Raw genomic sequence first — 19,516 nt, forward strand, 5'->3', positions numbered from 1 at the left:
AATCTCACAATTTAAAGGTATTTTCATTCATATCGGGTGAACCATTTTAGAAATACAGCACTTTTTTTTTACATTTTAGGGAACCAAAAGTATTGGGACAAATTCGCTTGTTTATTAAAGTAGTCAGTATTTGGTCCAATATTTATAGCACACAAGGACTATAACAAGCTGGTGTCATTTTATAATGTAGTGTCATTGGAGTCACTTATTGTAAAAAATACAATATGTTTCTACACACTTTCGGCTAATGATGAGTGAGGTCATCGCACAAGCTAACGTCTCACCATTACAATAATGAGAGGTTAGCATGTCTTGGGGGTATGAGATTTGTGTGGTGAACTTTCACTCAAGATTATCCAATAAGTTTGGTCACAAGCTTGATGTAGTGCTATGAATATGGGACCAAAAACGTCATTTTCTTTACTATACATAAGTGAATTTGTCCCAATACTTTGGCCCTCTAGTCCCCCCCAATGTCCAAAAAGTACTGTAATTTGTAAACCGTTCACCTGATATGGATGATGACACCCTCAGTCATTGTTGGATTTAAAATGTAAAACATTTTTGGGGCACTAAGTACAGCATCCCCTGCTTCTGTGCAATGACACTCACCTCATCAAACGACTGAAGGCAAGACTGCTGCCTCGCCCAAACCTGGGGCACATTCAGAAGGGCACAACATTGTGTAACATTTAGATGTTATGTAAAACAAACATTTCTAGCTGCAATGTTCCACAACGTTTGCCTACTGAACGAGGCCCAAATGTCTGCAGTGAACTTAGATCTCCCCTGCGCTCAACTGTCCCTAGTACACTCACTGAAAGGAGGAAAAAAACGTATTTAAAGTGCCATAGCTTTTGTTTATCAATTTCTTTAAAATATCTTCCTCATTTGCCTTGTTCCATCTCATCTTCACCAGTGAGAGAACAACAAGGTGTGGCTATACTTATTACCTAAGCTTTACAATATTGTTTATACAAGGAAGGATCCAATCCTATTATTACAGTATGTACAATACATTGCCCTCCCCAGGACATAAGTCGACTACTACAGGGTCATGTTCATTAGGGCACACTGTAGCAAAACGTTTTAACAGATACAGGTAGTGTCTCTCCCTATTGCAGTCAGTTTTCTTCCGCTTGGTTTGTAAGGAACACGATCCAGTTTAGTCGTCCATCGGAAATGATGTCTTTAAAGTTCCTCAGTTTAGCTCCATATGCCTGCAGTCATAATTTCCTGTGTTCACAAGACCCTCGTCTTTCGGTCTCTGGCCAACATGAACAGTAGTGCTATAGTTTGTAAACGTGGGAGCAGCGTTGTCAGTTCCCCCTCACTCTTCATCCGTGCAAACCTGGGATTGAAAGACAGAGAGAGGAGCTCTTGATTAGACTTGTGATCTTCACATTTAATCTAGTTAGACCACAATGTGACTGCCAGCATAAAGTCTACCCTTGCAGTGAACTGTATGCGTGTCTCAGCATGTTTTTCAAAGTAGAAAAAAGTGTTTGACCTTGACGAAGGGGTGGTCTAGAAGGGTACTGGCGGTCCAGCGTCGTTTGGGCTCGCTCTCTAGACAGTGACCCAGGAAATCCTTCCCCTCAGTGGACAGCTTCTCTGGGATGGGGGGCTTGTGGCCCATACCCACCTTGTACATGATCTGGAAGTTGTGCTCATACTCGTGCCATGGCCTCTGCGTGGTGGGAGAGGGGAGAAGGACAAGACCTTTCTAAACACTAACTTCAGACGTGAACAGGGTTTAGATTACATTTGATTACAACACTTCCTCAATCAGCCTACAAACAAAACAGACATTGAGGATTGTCGAGGGAGTAGACTCAAATCAGGCTAAAATTTTAAACAACCTTGAATACATAGTACAAACTAATTATACTACTCTGAAGCATCCACAGTAGTGAATAGTAGTAATAGCTAGTGTTAGGTGGTATATGTGAATAATAATAAATAATACTAGTAGTCGTAGGTGGTGATAAGTGAAGAGGTTGACCGATTATGATTTTAACGCTGATACCGATTAATCTGACTTTAAAAAAAAAAAAACTTATTTATTTGTAATGTCAAATTACAACAATACTCAATGAACACATCAATTTAGCCTCAAATAATGAAACGTGTTCAATTGTTTAAATAATGCAAAAACAGTGTTGGAGAAGAAAGTAAAAGTGCAATTGTGCTATGTAAGAAAGCTAACGTTTAAGTTCCTTGCTCAGAACATGAAAGCTGGTGGTTCCTTTTAACATGAGTCTTCAATATTCCCAGGTAAGAAGTTTTAGGTTGTAGTTATTATAGGACTATTTCCCTTCTATACCATTTGTATTTCATTAACCTTTGGATGTTCTCATCGGCACTTTAGTATTGCCAGTGTAACAGTATAGCTTCCGTCCCCCTCCTCGCTCCTCCCTGGGCTCGAACCAGGAACACAATGACAACAGCCACCCTTCGAAGAAGCGTTACCCATGCAGAGCAAGGGGAACAACCACTCCAAGGCTCAGAGCGAGTGACGTTAGCGCGCGCTAATAGCGTTTCAAACTAGCTAGCCATTTCAAATCGGTTACACCAGCCTCATCTCGGGAGTTGATAGGCTTGAAGTCCTAAACGGTGCAATGCTTGATGCACAACGAAGAGCTGCTGGCAAAACGCCCCGAAAGTGCTGTTTGAATTAATGTTTACGAGCCTGCTTCTGCCTACCAACGCTCAGTCAGATTATATGCAACGCAGGACACGCTAGATAATATCTAGTAATATCATCAACCATCAACTAGTGATTGTTTTTTATAAGATATGTTTAATGCTAGCTAGCAACTTACCATGGCTTACTGCATTCGCATAACAGGCAGTCTCCTTGTGGAGTGCAACGAGAGAGAGGCAGGTCGTTATTGCGTTGGACTAGTTAACTTTAAGGTTGCAAGATTGGATCCCCCGAGCTGACAAGGTGAAAATCTGTCGTTCTGCCCTTGAACGAGGCAGTTAACCCACCGTTCCTAGGCCGTCATTGAAAATAAGAATGTGTTAACTGACTAGTAAAAAAAATAAAAATTTAAAAGGCAAAATCGGTGTCCAAATACCGATTTCCGATTGTTATGAAAAATTGAAATCGGCCCTAATTAAATCGGTCGACCTCTACTAGTGAATAATGAATAATAGTAGTAGCTAATGTTAGGTGGTGGTAGTAGGGAATAATAGTAGTAGCTAATGTTAGGTGGTGGCAGTAGCAGTAGGGAATAATAGTAGTAGCTAATGTTAGGTGGTGGTAGTAGCAGTAGGGAATAATAGTAGTAGCAAATGTTAGGTGGTGGTAGTAGCAGTAGGGAATAATAGTAGTAGCTAATGTTAGGTGGTGGCAGTAGCAGTAGGGAATAATAGTAGTAGCTAATGTTAGGTGGTGGCAGTAGCAGTAGGGAATAATAGTAGTAGATAATGTTAGGTGGTGGTAGTAGCAGTAGGGAATAATAGTAGTAGATAATGTTAGGTGGTGGTAGTAGCAGTAGGGAATAATAGTAGTAGATAATGTTAGGTGGAGAAAGTAGTGAATAATAGTAGTAGCAAATAATTCTAGTAGTAGGTGGTGATAAGTGAATAGTAGGTGGTGAATAATAAGTGGTGGCAGTAGTAGCGAATAATACTGGTGAAAGTAGTGAATAATAACTAGTAGAAAATAAGTCTTAGGTGGTGAATAATAGTAATAAATAATTAGTCGTAGTGAATAGTAGGTGGTTAATAGTAGTAGTGGTGAATAATAGTAGTGAGCAACAACTAGCAGTGAATAATAGTAGTGAGCAACAACTAGCAGTGAATAATAGTAGTGAGCAACAACTAGCGGTGAATAATAGTAGTGAGCAACAACTAGCAGTGAATAATAGTAGTGAGCAACAACTAGCGGTGAATAATAGTAGTGAGCAACAACTAGTGGTGAATAATAGTAGTGAACAACAACTAGTGGTGAATAATAGTAGTGAACAACAACTAGTGGTGAATAATAGTAGTGAACAACAACTAGTGGTGAATAATAGTAGTGAACAACAACTAGTGGTGAATAATAGTAGTGAACAACAACTAGTGGTGAATAATAGTAGTGAACAACAACTAGCGGTGAATAATAGTAGTGAACAACAACTAGCGGTGAATAATAGTAGTGAACAACAACTAGCGGTGAATAATAGTAGTGAACAACAACTAGCGGTGAATAATAGTAGTGAACAACAACTAGCTAGTGTTAGGTGGTAAATAGTAGTAGTCGTAGGTGGTGAAAGTAGTGAATAATAACAATAAATAATAATAGTAGTGTAGTAGTTGTAGGTGGTGAAAGTAGTGAATAATAATACTAGTAGAAAAGTCGTAGGTGGTGAATAATAGTAGTAATGAATAATAGGTACATAGGTTGTTTAGGAGGAGGTGGTGGCGGTAGCAGCAGCAGTAGAAATGCTAGAAACAGATGAATTGTTTGAGGACCATTTTGGTTAAATGTCTGCTCAATCCTCCCCTTGAGCGAATTCTTACCTTCCCAGTCACCATCTCGATGAGGACACATCCCAAACTCCAGATGTCAGCTGCTCGCCCGTGACCTTCGCCCTTTGCCCTCGTAATGACCTCAGGTGCCATATATGCTGATGAATAGAGTAGGGAAAGAACAGGTTAACAACTGAACAAGCAATAATCTGAAACATGCAATATCTATATTCTTAGATCTTGATAAGTGTATGAATTGTGATAGCAAGGGAGATTAGATTTGTTTTATTCATTCAGACAGCTAGTCTTACTGGGGTCCGACACAACCAAAAATACATTAAATGTAAACAGATACAACAATGCCAATGCAAGTTTCACTATGATAATTAATTACCCAGGCTTTTGTAAACTCACATATCGCCTCGTGAGTCCTTTTACCAGAAGAGAAGGGGTGACGACATTAATAACTAAAGTCCTATTAGATTAGAATACAATTTCCCTCCCAGGAGGAAATAATTTTTGGGAATTGTTCAAAAATAAACCTACGTAGTTGTACACAGCAGACATACAGGTTCTATACTAAGCCTTCAAAGTATTCACACCCCTTGACTTTGTCCACATTTTGTTGTTACAACCATCATTTAAAACTGATTTTGTGTCACTGGCCTACACACAATACCCGATAATGCTGAAATGTCTTGAGTCAAGCCTAAATAAGTTCAGGAGTAAAAATGTGCTTTACAAGTCCCATAATAAAATGCACGGACTCACTGTGAGCAATAGTGTTTAACCTCGAAGCTAGGGGGCACTATTTTTATGTTTGGAAAAATAACGTTCCCAAAGTAAACGGCCTATTTCTCAGGACCAGATGCTAGAATATGCATATAATTGACAGATTAGGATAGAAAACACTCAAGTTTCCAAAACTGTCAAAATATTGCAGGCGAAACCCTGAGGAAAATCCAATCAGGAAGTGCCTCTTATTTTGAAACCCTTCTGTTCCTATGCATGCCTATCCTCCATTTAAAGTGATATCAACCAGATTCCTTTTTCTCTGGCTTCCCTAAGGTGTCAAGTCTTTACAGTTTCAAGCTTTTATTTTGAAACCCTTCTGTTCCTATGCATGCCTATCCTCCATTTAAAGTGATATCAACCAGATTCCTTTTTCTCTGGCTTCCCTAAGGTGTCAAGTCTTTACAGTTTCAAGCTTTTATTTTGAAACCCTTCTGTTCCTATGCATGCCTATCCTCCATTTAAAGTGATATCAACCAGATTCCTTTTTCTCTGGCTTCCCTAAGGTGTCAAGTCTTTACAGTTTCAAGCTTTTATTTTGAAACCCTTCTGTTCCTATGCATGCCTATCCTCCATTTAAAGTGATATCAACCAGATTCCTTTTTCTCTGGCTTCCCTAAGGTGTCAAGTCTTTAGACAGTTTCAGGCTTTTATTTTGAAACCCTTCTGTTCCTATGCATGCCTATCCTCCATTTAAATGGATATCAACCAGATCCCTTTTTCTCTGGCTTCCCTAAGGTGTCAAGTTTTTAGACATAGTTTCAGGCTTTTATTTTGAAACCCTTCTGTTCCTATGCATGCCTATCCTCCATTTAAAGGGATATCAACCAGATTCCTTTTTCTCTGGCTTCCCTAAGGTGTCAAGTCTTTAGACATAGTTTCAGGCTTTTATTTTGAAACCCTTCTGTTCCTATCAACCACATGTCTTTTTCTCTGGCTTCCCTAAGGTGTCAAGTCTTTAGACAGTTTCAGGCTCTTATTTTGAAACCCTTCTGTTCCTATGCATGCCTATCAACCAGATTCCTTTTTCTCTGGCTTCCCTAAGGTGTCAAGTCTTTAGACATAGTTTCAGGCTTTTCTTTTGAAAAATGAGCGTGAAAGATCACAGTGGATAGGTGGGGGCTCTCAGAGTTTTTGCGCTACAGAGTAAAGCGGCCATTGTTCCTCCCGCTGTTATTGAAAAACCTAAACACTCAGATGATATATTAAACTACCTGAGGAATGATTATAAAAAACATTTGACATGTTTCTGTGGACATTATGAAGACTATTTGAAATTTCCGTCTGCGTTGTCGTGACCGCTCTTTCCTGTGGATTTCTGAACATAACGCGACAAACACATTTTTGGGTATAAGGAACATTTGTTGTGTAACTGGGAGTCTCGTGAGTGAAAACATCCGAAAATCAAAGGTAAACGGTTCATTTGATTGCTTTTCTGATTTGTGACCAAGCTTCCTGATGCTATGTTAGGCTATCGATAAACTTACAAACGCTTGGATTGCTTTCGCTGTAAAGCATAATTTCTAAATCTGAGACGACAGGTGGATTAACAAAAGGCTGAGCTGTGTTTTGCAATATTGCACTTGTGATTTCATGAATATATTTTTTTGTAATATTATTTGACTGTTGCGCTATGCTATTCAGCGGTTGCTGACAAATGATCCCGCGATAGGGATGGGTAGCGTCAAGAAGTTGACATGAGTTTTGATTGACTACCTCATCTCTGTACCCCACACATACAATTATATGTAAGATCCCGCAGTCCAGCAGTGAATTTCAAATACAGATTCAACAACAAAGACCTGGGAGGTTTTCCAATGCCTTGCAAAGAAGGGCACCTATTGGTAGATGGGTACAAATAAAAAAGAGCAGACATGGAATATCCTTTTGATCATGAAGTTATTAATTACACTTTGGATGGTGTATCACCTCAAAGATACAGGTGTCCTTTCTAACTCAGTTTCATCATGATAACTAATTACCCAGCCTTTTGTAAACTCACAATTTTTCCCTAGAGGAAAACTTGGTTCAGTCTGCTTTCCACCAGACACCTATTTCACCTTTCAGCAGGACAATAACCTAAAACACAAGGCCAAATCTACACTGGACAGTGAGTGGCTGAGTTAAAGTTTTGACTTAAATTGGCTTGAAAATATATGGCAAGACCTGAAAATGGTTGTCTAGAAATAATCAACAATGCTTGAAGAATTTGAAAAATAATAATTGGGCAAATGTTGCACTATCCAACTGTGGAAAGCTCTTAGAAACTTACAGCTGTAATCATTGCCAAAGGTGCTTCTATAAAGTATTGACTCAGGGGTGTGAATACTTATGTAAATTAGATATTTATTTAATTATCAATACATTTGCAAAAATGTCTAAACATGCGTTCACATTGTCATTATGGGCTAGTGTGTGTCATTATGGGCTAGTGTGTGTCATTATGGGGTAGTGTGTGTAGATGGGTGAGGAACATTTCACTTTGTCATTATGGGGTAGTGTGTGTCATTATGGGCTAGTGTGTGTCATTATGGGCTAGTGTGTGTCGATGGGAGAGAAACATTTCACTTTGTCATTATGGGCTAGTGTGTGTCATTATGGGCTAGTGTGTGTCATTATGGGCTAGTGTGTGTAGATGGGAGAGAAACATTTCACTTTGTCATTATGGGGTAGTGTGTGTAGATGGGTGTGAGACATTTCACATTGTCATTATGGGCTAGTGTGTGTAGATGGGAGAGAAACATTTCACTTTGTCATTATGGGGTAGTGTGTGTCATTATGGGCTAGTGTATGTCATTATGGGCTAGTGTGTGTAGATGGGAGAGGGGGAATGAATCCTTTCTGAAGGGAGTGTATAACACAAGGCTTAATGCGTCTCATTCACCTGCCGTTCCCATGGTGCTGTTGACCTCTCCAGGCATGGTCTGGGCATTGTTCAGCTTCACAGAACAGCCAAAGTCCCCCAGCTTGATCAGGCCTGACGACGTCAGGAAGATGTTGGCTCCTACGGTAAGAGAGAGAGGAGGAACAGTGAGAGAGAGACATCCATACAGTAAGAACAATTTCTGCTGTGTCAATGACACTGGAGCCACAGGAAGGGTTGATAACTTTTCTTTATGGCATAAACCCCCAGCCAATGTCACTATAGCTAAAATGCATTAACTGATTGATAACACTGCTACAAGGTGTCTGCATAACCCTGACATTGAATTAAGAGACCAACATTAGGCCAGAGAGAAAGACATCTCCCCAGTGAGAGGTGTTAACTGACCCTTGATGTCTCGGTGCACGATGCCATGTTCGTGGAGCACGTTGATGGCTGTGGTGGTCTGTTTGCTGTACAGCCTGATGACGTGTTCCTGTAGGCCAAGCCTGGACACCTCCTCCAGGGTCCCCTCATCACAGTACTCCATGAAGATGTACATCTCCTCCTGGTGGGGAGAGGGAGGGACACAGACAGTTAATGCATACATCCAATCTGATGTTATAGCCCGTTCATACATAGTGTCATCTCATTCACATACAGACTGAGTTTGACCTGACCTTTCAAACTTTCCCAAAGTTCCCTGGCTTTTCAGAGATTCCAGTTGAAGGATTCCCTCTTGATTAAGGGAACCTCCAACTAGAATATCTGAAAAGCCAGGGAAACTTTCTAGAACTTTGGAACCCATGCATGCATGCTCTTACCCGATGTAGCTCAACACCAAAGTAGCGGACCAGGTTGGGGTGTTTGATGCCCTCAAAGATCTTCAGCTCATCTGCTGTCTCCTTTATCGTCTTGTGGTCATTCGGCTGGAACCGGATCTGATTTGGAAAGTAAACTTTTATTGGACAAACGCTTTTTAAACGCATGGGAAAATAGTACTGTTGATAGGAATGGATGTTAACTTGCAGTGAATTAAAATGACCATAAACATCTTTTTCAATTCAGGGCAACATTCTGCTCCCGTGCTACATTGCTGTAGCAACACTTTGGCTACAAAATCCTATCAGGCCATGGCTACCTACCTCCTTCATAGCCATGAGTTCTCCAGTGTCCACGTTGATGCAGGTGTACACCTTGCCATACTGTCCCTCGCCTGTAGCGGGAGACAGATGAAACACCATGGGCATGATAAATGAGACAACAATACTAAAGGACAAACTCCAGGGAAAATCTCAAATGGCAACCTATTCCCTTTACTGTGGGCTCTGGAGGAAAGCCCTGTATATAGAGGATAGGGTATAATTTAGGGGGGACACAAGTTCAGACGAGGCTCTGACCAAAAGTAGTGCACTATAAAGGGAATAGGGTGTACAGTACATACCTATCTTGTTGCCCCTCTGCCACTTGAAGGTGACCTTGCGGAGGCCAACGTTCATGACATTGTCGTAGGATTTGGGGGTGTCGCACACCTGGCCAATGATGTTCCTTTGCTTCATGACTGCGTAGCGTTTGTCCTCGAAGGAGCGTATGGAGCGACGTACAGCTTCCATGGGGCTCTGTCTGGCTGCAGTGTCTGAGGAGAAAGAGGTGTAGAGGACAGACTCTCAGGAATGAAGAGGAATAGGAAACAGACCTGGGTACTTTCTCAGTTGTGTAAAGGTGAGAAATGGAAAGGCGTAGAACAGACGGACTCTACACACTACTCTGGAGCAGTTTAGAGATGAAGTGCCTTGCACAAGGGCACAACAGCCAGAGATGGCACCTAGGACTTGGACATGCAACCCCCCCGTTATTCTCACCTTTTGATTGGCTGATGAAGGTGCGGAGCTCCCAGCTTCTCCTAGCTGTGCTGCTGGGTTCTCCTCCCTTAGGATAGGAGGGTTCTGATGAGAGAGAGAGAACACAGACAGGCAGTAAGATGGGAGCTATGTTAAGGTAGAAAAACACACAGGTCAAGTGACTACTCCTACTTTGTATTTTATTTCATTCTTGTTCAAAGTCAAAAAGACAATTATGCAGAATGCATAGTTCCATTATGACAATATCGAACATCCCCAACAGGACAATGCAAACAATTAAAAGTGTCTAATACCTTCCCTGTTCTCAGTGGGACTGGAGTGTCGGCTCAGGGACCTGAAATGAATCTCAGCCGCTACAGACCACAGCCTGTCGTTCTCCTGGAGGTTGGTCCCTCTGCACAGGGAGAGGCAGGTATCATACAATCAACTACAATCTACCCAAGTAGTCAGCCATCAGAGTAGTATACTACAAAGCAGGATCAATGAGTTAGCCAGGCAACTTTGATAAGCAACCAGAAATAACTAGATTTTCTGGTTCACTAAAAAAACACTAAACTTAGACAATGCGTTTGTTTGTACATTTAAAAAAAACAACAAGAATATTTTGCCAAGTCAGCTGGCCAACTCATTGATCCTGCATTGTACTGTACAGCTCAGGTCCCAGACTAGCCCGGGTCCAGATCTATTGTCAACTCCTATGGCTATTGTGATGCCATAACAATGACTGTAGGAGACAGCACAAACATAGCCTGGGACCTATAGCCTGGGACCTATAGCCTGGGACCTATAGCCTGGGACCTATAGCCTGGGACCTATAGCCTGGGACCTATAGCCTGGGACCTATAGCCTGGGACCTATAGCCTGGGACCTATAGCCTGGGACCTATAGTCAACCAATATCAGTCAAGAGGCTTGAGATTGTCGAGATGGCGGAACATAACTCTATAACTCTCAACCCCACACCCATAGAAATAGAATGATTCTATGCCCATCCCACCAAAGTTCAAAGGTCAAACAGACAGCTCAGCACATGTTTTCATTTTAGAAGGACAGAAACCAAACAAGCCAAAGATTAAGAAGAGCTCCCCATCAGATGCTTAGAATAAAAGCAAGGCCACACTGATTAATAGCAGAGTAACTCTGGAATTGTGTATTCCCGCAGCATGATGAGATAACATGTTGTGTTTACATTTCACGCCATGCACAACCACGTGTTGGAGAATGTGTGTTGTGGGACATTGGCCAGGTGGACAAAACAAAAGTCTCTCCATATCCATAGATGGCGTTCAGTGTAAGGTAACACATTTGAGTGAACTATTCCTTTAAAAAGACGGCCCTTATAAAACTGTAGTTTTGATAGTGCTATAAAGTGGTCTTTTTAAATGCACATTTCTGTTAGCGGCAACACATACAAAACGATTAGAGCTCTGGGCCAGTAACCGAAAGATCGCTGGTTCGAATACCCGATCTGACAAGCTGAAAAATATGTCTGTGCCCTTGAGCAAGGCCTTAACCCTAATATACTCCGTACTGCTATGGCTGACCTTGTAAAACACATTTCACTGCACGTGACAATACATATATGTTTTACATCTGGACAAGCAGAACATGCTTCTCTCTGGGTCCACTCCAAACGGTGATAGTATGGCAGGGGAAATCAATATAGATTTATTCAATTATTAAACCTGAACCACTAGTTGACGAGTTCAGATGGGAGGGGTGGGATATCAGCCTGTGGCTGGGGTGCTCTGGGTTGACAGTACAACCCTGGTAGGTACTGGAACGGGGGGGGGGGGGGGGGCTACCTGACGTCATTTGGGGTGGATCCAGGTGCTTTGGTTGGACCGTGTTCCCCGGGGGCGGGGCCCTGGGGGGTAGGGACTGTGCGGGGGCCTGTAGGTAGGCACAGCTGAGTCCGTAGGTCGCAAGGGAGACTCCTAGAGCTGGTGACAAAAACACACTGAGGAACTCTGGAGAGTGCCTTGGAGATACGGTGTGTATGTACCCCAAGCACCCAAACAGTAACATCCTCTCAAAGGTGCCACCAGTTACACATGAGAGCATACACCCACACTCCATGTTAACTCATACAGAGTCACAAAAGCATTAATACAAGTTCAACCACCCAATTTAAAACCCATGAAAACACACATGATAAAAACACAGTATTCTAACAGGCCGCAAATGGTTCTTAGTGGCTCATGACTTTTGACCTACCTGAAGCCCTCTGCATTGGGGATGAACAGCTGGGGGTTGGGGGGGTCACTATGGCAACGAGGGACCTTGACCGGTCGAGGACTGTTCCTTGAGGCTGAGTGGAGAAGAGAGGAAGGGCCATCCTCAACAAGACCAAGATATAGGACTCCAGCCCTCCTATTTCTACACACTAGTTTCCTTAGGCCTAACAAGACTGGGGTTTTATCCAATGAGTGCATACATGTTCATCATGCGCATGTGATCCCTGAGGGACTTGAACCCATGACCTTGGCATTGCTGCTAGTGCCATGGTCTTGCCAACTGAGCCACACAGGCCGACATATTTGTGCAGATGAGGCGGGGTCTTACCTATGTACAGGCCACTGACTGGGCTGTGAGGCTTCCCGATCACATGACCAATGCACTCGTTCATCAGAGCTTGCAAATTCTGCAGAGGGAAGGATTTATGTAATCACAATACCATCCTGCAAAATACCCAATCAATTAATCAATAACGTAGTCATTTAATAAATCAGTCAATGAAGTAGTATGTTTTTACTAGGAAGTCGTCCTCTGGTAAAGCAGAGATGAAGGCAGGTTCGATGGCTTGGAGGAAATCAAAGCCTTGAGTGGCCCAGCGGGGTCTGGTACCCCGGCCACTTTCACACTTAGTGAGGACATAGTTCATCCACTTCCTGGCGAAAGAGATGTAGCGCTCCCCGATCCGCTGACGGAACTCCCCCGACATCAGACGCACCACCTCCTTGTGGTACTACGGAGAACAAAAGGTACATTTTGAAGGTGCTCTTCACTGGAACAGTATAACCCCTACATCACAAGCAGAACCACAGCACTCTTCCTTGTGCTGCTACTGTGAGGAACTTAACGCTGCCTCCACACAGGCAGCCTCAGATCAGCTCATGTCTGTGTAAACGCAGCCAATAGGAGGGTCAGGTGTACTCGTGTTTCTGTCTAACCAGTCTGACCCCTAAACCAAAGGAGGACCAAGCCAATCTTGCTATTATTGAAATGTCTTTATTTATGTGGCATGTTCAATAGAACCTATTGTTAAAAACAATGCAGTGTTTCCGTGTCAGCCTTCCTCAGAAAGAGAACAATTGTCCAACCAGACCCAAATAGATGTTGACAATTACCTTCCGCTAACAGCTCATCATTGTACTAACACAACCCTCCAATTACCTCCAGCTTACATCTCTACAGTTCATCATTGTACTAACACAACCCTCCAATTACCTCCAGCTTACATCTCTACAGCTCATCATTGTACTAACACAACCCTCCAATTACCTCCAGCTTACATCTCTACAGTTCATCATTGTACTAACACAACCCTCCAATTACCTCCAGCTTACATCTCTACAGTTCATCACTGTACTAACACAACCCTCCAATTACCTCCAGCTTACATCTCTACAGTTCATCACTGTACTAACACAACCCTCCAATTACCTCCAGCTTACATCTCTACAGTTCATCATTGTACTAACACAACCCTCCAATTACCTCCAGCTTACATCTCTACAGTTCATCATTGTACTAACACAACCCTCCAATTACCTCCAGCTTACATCTCTACAGTTCATCATTGTACTAACACAACCCTCCAATTACCTCCAGCTTACATCTCTACAGTTCATCACTGTACTAACACAACCCTCCAATTACCTCCAGCTTACATCTCTACAGTTCATCACTGTACTAACACAACCCTCCAATTACCTCCAGCTTACATCTCTACAGTTCATCACTGTACTAACACAACCCTCCAATTACCTCCAGCTTACATCTCTACAGTTCATCATTGTACTAACACAACCCTCCAATTACCTCCAGCTTACATCTCTACAGTTCATCACTGTACTAACACAACCCTCCAATTACCTCCAGCTTACATCTCTACAGTTCATCACTGTACTAACACAACCCTCCAATTACCTCCAGCTTACATCTCTACAGTTCATCACTGTACTAACACAACCCTCCAATTACCTCCAGCTTACATCTCTACAGTTCATCATTGTACTAACACAACCCTCCAATTACCTCCAGCTTACATCTCTACAGTTCATCACTGTACTAACACAACCCTCCAATTACCTCCAGCTTACATCTCTACAGTTCATCACTGTACTAACACAACCCTCCAATTACCTCCAGCTTACATCTCTACAGTTCATCACTGTACTAACACAACCCTCCAATTACCTCCAGCTTACATCTCTACAGTTCATCACTGTACTAACACAACCCTCCAATTACCTCCAGCTTACATCTCTACAGTTCATCACTGTACTAACACAACCCTCCAAGGCAATGAGCAGAACATTTTACGGTCCACACTAGGGGTACTAAGGAAATACTCAGGAAGTTTCTACAGACTCTGACCTAAAGTAACCCACCCTCATGTTGCCGCTAGCAGCCCCTGGATGCACCATAACTCAAATCTGCAGTTAGCCCACTGCTACCCTCCACCACCCGAAGGCAAAGTTGTATCCCTGTATAATGGCTTCTCTGTAGTACTGAGGCAGTGTTCCAACTATAACACTGATCATTAGCCCTGCCCTGAGTACTGGGGTAGTGTTCCAACTATAACACTGATCATTAGCCCTGCCCTGAGTACTGGGGTAGTGTTCCAACTATAACACTGATCATTAGCCCTGCCCTGAGTACTGGGGTAGTGTTCCAACTATAACACTGATCATTAGCCCTGCCCTGAGTACTGGGGTAGTGTTCCAACTATAACACTGATCATTAGCCCTGCCCTGAGTACTGGGGTAGTGTTCCAACTATAACACTGATCATTAGCCCTGCCCTGAGTACTGGGGTAGTGTTCCAACTATAAAACTGATCATTAGCCCTGTCCTGAGTACTAGGGTAGTATTTCAACTATAACACTGACCATTAGTCCACCCTGCCCCCCATACCATGCAGCCAAATTACCCCTGACTCCAGCAGTGACCCTTGGCCTCTAACCTCAAAAGCAAAGTTGAGCCAGAGCACCCTCTGTACTAGTTAGCATCATTATCATCAGTGTTGTGTTCAAGATCACCTGTAGCGAGCGATTCAAGACCAAGACCGGAGCGAGTCAGAGTCAAGACCGGAATGTGGAAGGGGGGGGGTAATACAGACTCAAGACCGGGAGGGGGACAAGGGGTCTGAGACCAGAAAAATGTGAGTTCATTTCAAGACCATGATTGTAATTTTGCCAAATCACCACCATGAGAGATCAAAATGTCCAGTATATCTGTGTTAATATTTCAGATTCTTTACACATTCAAAATAGTGAAATGCATGCTGAGGTAAAATAGAGCCACTCTACACACTATTACTAACCCAAACACAGTGAGGATCAATGGGCCTTTGACACAATCAGAGAAGGGCTAAGGATTTATAAAATACTGATTATAATATCCTAATAATGATTATTATTATTTTCAATGACGTTCTGATTTAATCTCTTCAGTTTTTGTTGGAAAGAAAAGGTCAACACGGAAGACAAAAAAATATCCAATCAGCTGGTATCTGGGGAGATAAATATATCTAGCTAAGTCAGCCATTGGCTAAGCCATCAGAAGCCAGCCATTCAGCTGTATTAGGACAAATGTTTGGAGTGACAGCGGAATCAACCAATCACATTTTGACGTAATGGGTGGGACAATTTTTCTAAAACTTATGGAAACTTCTGTCTTCTTGAAGGCCAACAGGTCACTGCGCAATAGCGAGCAGTAGTTTTTGCGTGGTCTAGCTAGCTAGCTTTTTTTGTTGGTTAGTTTGCAGCTGCTGCAGCAGTGTTATCAAAGAGGACGTTGTTGCTAATTTGTTAGCTTCTACCTTTTCAATAATAACTTTCAACAAGAAGTTACGTTTCAAATTATCATAATCAGGTGAGTGGAACAATGTTTTTTAATTGCAGCGCACTAGCTGTTGTCATCAATGCCTTCAGAAAGTATTCATACCCCTCAACTTATTCCACTTTTTTTCTCAACCATCTTACACACAATACCCTGTAATTAGAAAGTGAAAGCATGTTTTTAGAATTTTTCCAAATGTATTGAAAATGAAATACAGAAATATCTCATTTACATAAGCATTCAGAGCCCTAAGTCAATACTTTGTAGATGCATCTATTGCAGTGATTACAGCTGTGAGTCTTTCTGGGTAATTTTCTAAGAGCTTTCTACACCCGAATTGTGCAACATTTGCCATTATTCTTTAAAAATATTCTTCAAATCGCTGTCAAATTGGTTGTTGATCATTGCTATACAAACATTTTCAGGTCTTGCCATACATTTCAAGCCAATTTAACTCAAAACTAACTCAGCCACTCAGGAACATTCACTGATCTCTTGGTAAGCTACTCCAGTGTAGATTTAACCTTGCGTTTCAGGTTATTGTCCTGCTGAAAGGTGAATTCATCTCCCAGTGTCTAGTGGAAAGCAGACAACCAGGTTTCCTCTAGGATTTTGGCAGTGCGTAGCTCCATTCTGTTTCTTTTTTTATCCTGAAAAACTCACCAGTCCTTAAAGATGACAAGCATACTCATAACATGAAGCAGACACCACTATAGAATGGCGCCAGAGGAGATAGCTGCCGTTTTACAGGCTCCTAACCAATTGTGCTATTTTGTGTGTTTTTTCTCATTGTTTAACTTATTTTGTACATGTGGAAAAGAGCTTCTGGATATCAGAACAGCGATTACTGACCTCAAACTGGACGAAGATTTGATTATGCTTGAAATTATGGAGAGTTGTACTCAGTGATGTGGCGGATTTGCCCCAAAGATAACACTTTGTATTCAGGACAAATTTGAATTTCTTTGACACATTTTTTGTCGAATTACTTAGGTGCCTTGTTGCAAACAGGATGCATGTTTTGGAATATTTTTATTCTGTACAGGCTTCCTTCTTTACACTCTGTCATTTAAGTTGGTATTGTGGAGAAACTACAATGTTGATCCATCCTCAGTTCTCACATCACAACCATTAAACTGTAACGGTTTTAACTGCTTGGTGACTGGGGGGCAGTATTGAGTAGCTTGGATGAATAAGGTGCCCAGAGTAAACTGCCTGCTACTCTGTCCCAGATGCTAATATATGCATATTATTAGTAGTATTGGATAGAAAACACTGACGTTTCTAAAACTGTTTGAATGATGTCTGTGAGTATAACAGAACTCGTATGGCAGGCAAAAACCTGAGAAAAAACCCAACCAGGAAGTGGGAAATCTGAGGCTTGTAGTTTAACTCAGCCCCTACTGAAGATACAGTGGGATATTGGTCATCTTGCACTTCCCAAGGCTTTCACTAGATGTCAACAGTCTTTAGAACATTGTTTCAGGCTTCTACTGTGAAGGGGGGCTGAATGAGAGGGGAATGAGTCAGAGGTCTGGCAGAGTGCCACAGGCTCGTGACGCGCAGTCATGAGAATTAGCTCGCGTTCCATTGCTTTTCTACAGACAAAGGAATTCTCCGGTTGGAATATTATTGAAGATTTATGTTAAAAACATCCTAAAGATAGATTATATACATCGTTTGACATGTTTCTACGGACTGTAACGGAACCTTTTGACATTGTCTGCTCCTAGTTAACGCACTTCGTGACTTTGGATTTGTTTACAAAACGCGCTAACAAAAGTAGCTATTTGGACATAAATGGACATTATCGAACAAATCAAACATTTATTGTGGAACTGGGATTCCTGGGAGTGCATTCTGATGAAGATCAAAGGTAAGTGAATATTTAATGCTATTTCTGACTAATGTTGACTACACAACATGGCGGATATTTGGGCTGAGTATGGCTCTGAGCACCATACAGATTATTGCATGGTGTGCTTCTTCCGTAAAGTTTTTTAAAAATCTGACACAGCGGTTGCATTAAGGAAAAGTTTATCTAAAGTTCCATGTATAATAGTTGTATCTTTTATCAATGTTTATTATGAGTATTTCTGTGAATTGATGTGGCTCTCTGCAAAATCATCGCATGTTTTGGAACTACTGAACCCAACACATAACAGCCAATGTAAAATGAGATTTTTGGATATAAATATGCACTTTATCGAACAAAATATATTGTGTAACATGAAGTCCTATGAGTGTCATCTGATGAAGATCATCAAAGGTTAGTGATTAATTGTATCTATATTTCTGCTTTTTGTGACTCCACTCTTCGGCTGGAAAAATGGCTGTGTTTTTCTGTGACTTGGTGGTGACCTAACAATCGTTTGTGGTGCTTTCGCTGTAAAGCCTTTTTGAAATCAGACACTGTGGCTGGATTAACGAGAATTTTAATTTAAAAATTGTGTAAAATACTTGTATGCTTGAGGAATTTTAATTATGAGATTCTTGTTGTTTTGAATTTGGCGCCCTGCACTTTCACTGGCTGTTGGCGGGGTGGGACGCTACCGTCCCCGACTATCCCAGAGAGGTTAAAGTCACCATTGAAATACCGGAGTAGTTTCGTTCCTCTCCGGCAACTGAGTTAGAAAGGACGCCTGTATCTTTGTAGTAACTGGGTGTATTGATACACCATCCAAAGTGTAATTAATAACTTCACCATGTTGAAAGGGATATTCAATGTCAGCTCTTTTTTTTCTCCCCATCGGTGCCCTTCTTTGCGAGGCATTGAAAAACCTCCCTGGTCTTTGTTGTTGAATCTGTGTTTGAAATTCCATGCTCGACGGAGGTACCTTACAATTATCTGTATGTGCTGGGTACAGAGATGAGGTAGTCATTAAAATATAATGTTAAATATTATTGCACATAGTGAGTGTGGTTGGTTTTCAAATGACTTGCAACTTATTACAGGACGTGTAAAGCAAATATTTACTCCTGAACTTATTTAGGCTTGACATAAAGGGGGTTGAATACTATTTGACAAGACATTTCAGCTTTTCATAAATTTGTATACATTTCTAAAAACATAATTCCACTTTGACATTATGGGGTATTGGGGGTATGGTGTGTAGGCCAGTGACAACAAAACAATCTCAATGTAATCCATTTTAAATTCAGGCTGTAACACAAAATGTGGAAAAAGTGTAGGGGTGTGAATACTTTCTGAAGGCACTGTATGTGGGTGGCGCAATTGTCCCAGCGTCGTCCGGGTTGGGTTTGGCCGGGGGGCTTTACAAGTTGGTCGTCATTGTAAATAAGAATTGGTTTTCAACTGACTTGCCAAGTTAAATAAAAGGTGAGCTAAAATCTAACGAAGGAACATTAGATAAACTCTCAAACTTTTTCAGCTAGTTGGCCGTCAAAATTGCATTGATAAACAATGGGGAATTGTAGCCTCCTTGTCCTTCTGCAGCTTGCCTGCCA

At 41.7% G+C, this 19,516-nt stretch overlaps 1 protein-coding gene across 5 annotated transcripts in view; it reads right to left on the reverse strand.

Annotated features, from left to right (window-relative positions):
• Positions 1–218: 218 nt before the first annotated feature.
• LOC139381781 (mitogen-activated protein kinase kinase kinase 4-like) overlaps positions 219–19,516 on the reverse strand; it is a 75,015-nt gene continuing 55,717 nt past the window's right edge. For 4 of the 5 annotated variants that reach the window (XM_071125534.1, XM_071125533.1, XM_071125537.1 and 1 more), the window contains exons 15-28: positions 12,736–12,948; positions 12,546–12,624; positions 12,198–12,291; positions 11,786–11,923; positions 10,275–10,375; positions 9,982–10,065; positions 9,564–9,755; positions 9,265–9,335; positions 8,944–9,060; positions 8,528–8,687; positions 8,141–8,260; positions 4,516–4,622; positions 1,511–1,690; positions 219–1,351 (exon numbers count right to left, since the gene is read on the reverse strand). In XM_071125534.1, the coding sequence (XP_070981635.1) occupies positions 1,331–1,351; positions 1,511–1,690; positions 4,516–4,622; positions 8,141–8,260; positions 8,528–8,687; positions 8,944–9,060; positions 9,265–9,335; positions 9,564–9,755; positions 9,982–10,065; positions 10,275–10,375; positions 11,786–11,923; positions 12,198–12,291; positions 12,546–12,624; positions 12,736–12,948 (1,677 nt within the window). In that variant the 3' untranslated portion in view covers positions 219–1,330. The remainder of the gene's footprint in view (positions 1,352–1,510; positions 1,691–4,515; positions 4,623–8,140; positions 8,261–8,527; positions 8,688–8,943; positions 9,061–9,264; positions 9,336–9,563; positions 9,756–9,981; positions 10,066–10,274; positions 10,376–11,785; positions 11,924–12,197; positions 12,292–12,545; positions 12,625–12,735; positions 12,949–19,516) is intronic. The other variant, XM_071125535.1, reaches the window with a different exon arrangement.

The sequence above is a fragment of the Oncorhynchus clarkii genome, chromosome 23, assembly GCF_045791955.1.
Source record: "Oncorhynchus clarkii lewisi isolate Uvic-CL-2024 chromosome 23, UVic_Ocla_1.0, whole genome shotgun sequence".
NCBI classification, from domain to species: Eukaryota; Metazoa; Chordata; class Actinopteri; order Salmoniformes; family Salmonidae; genus Oncorhynchus; species Oncorhynchus clarkii.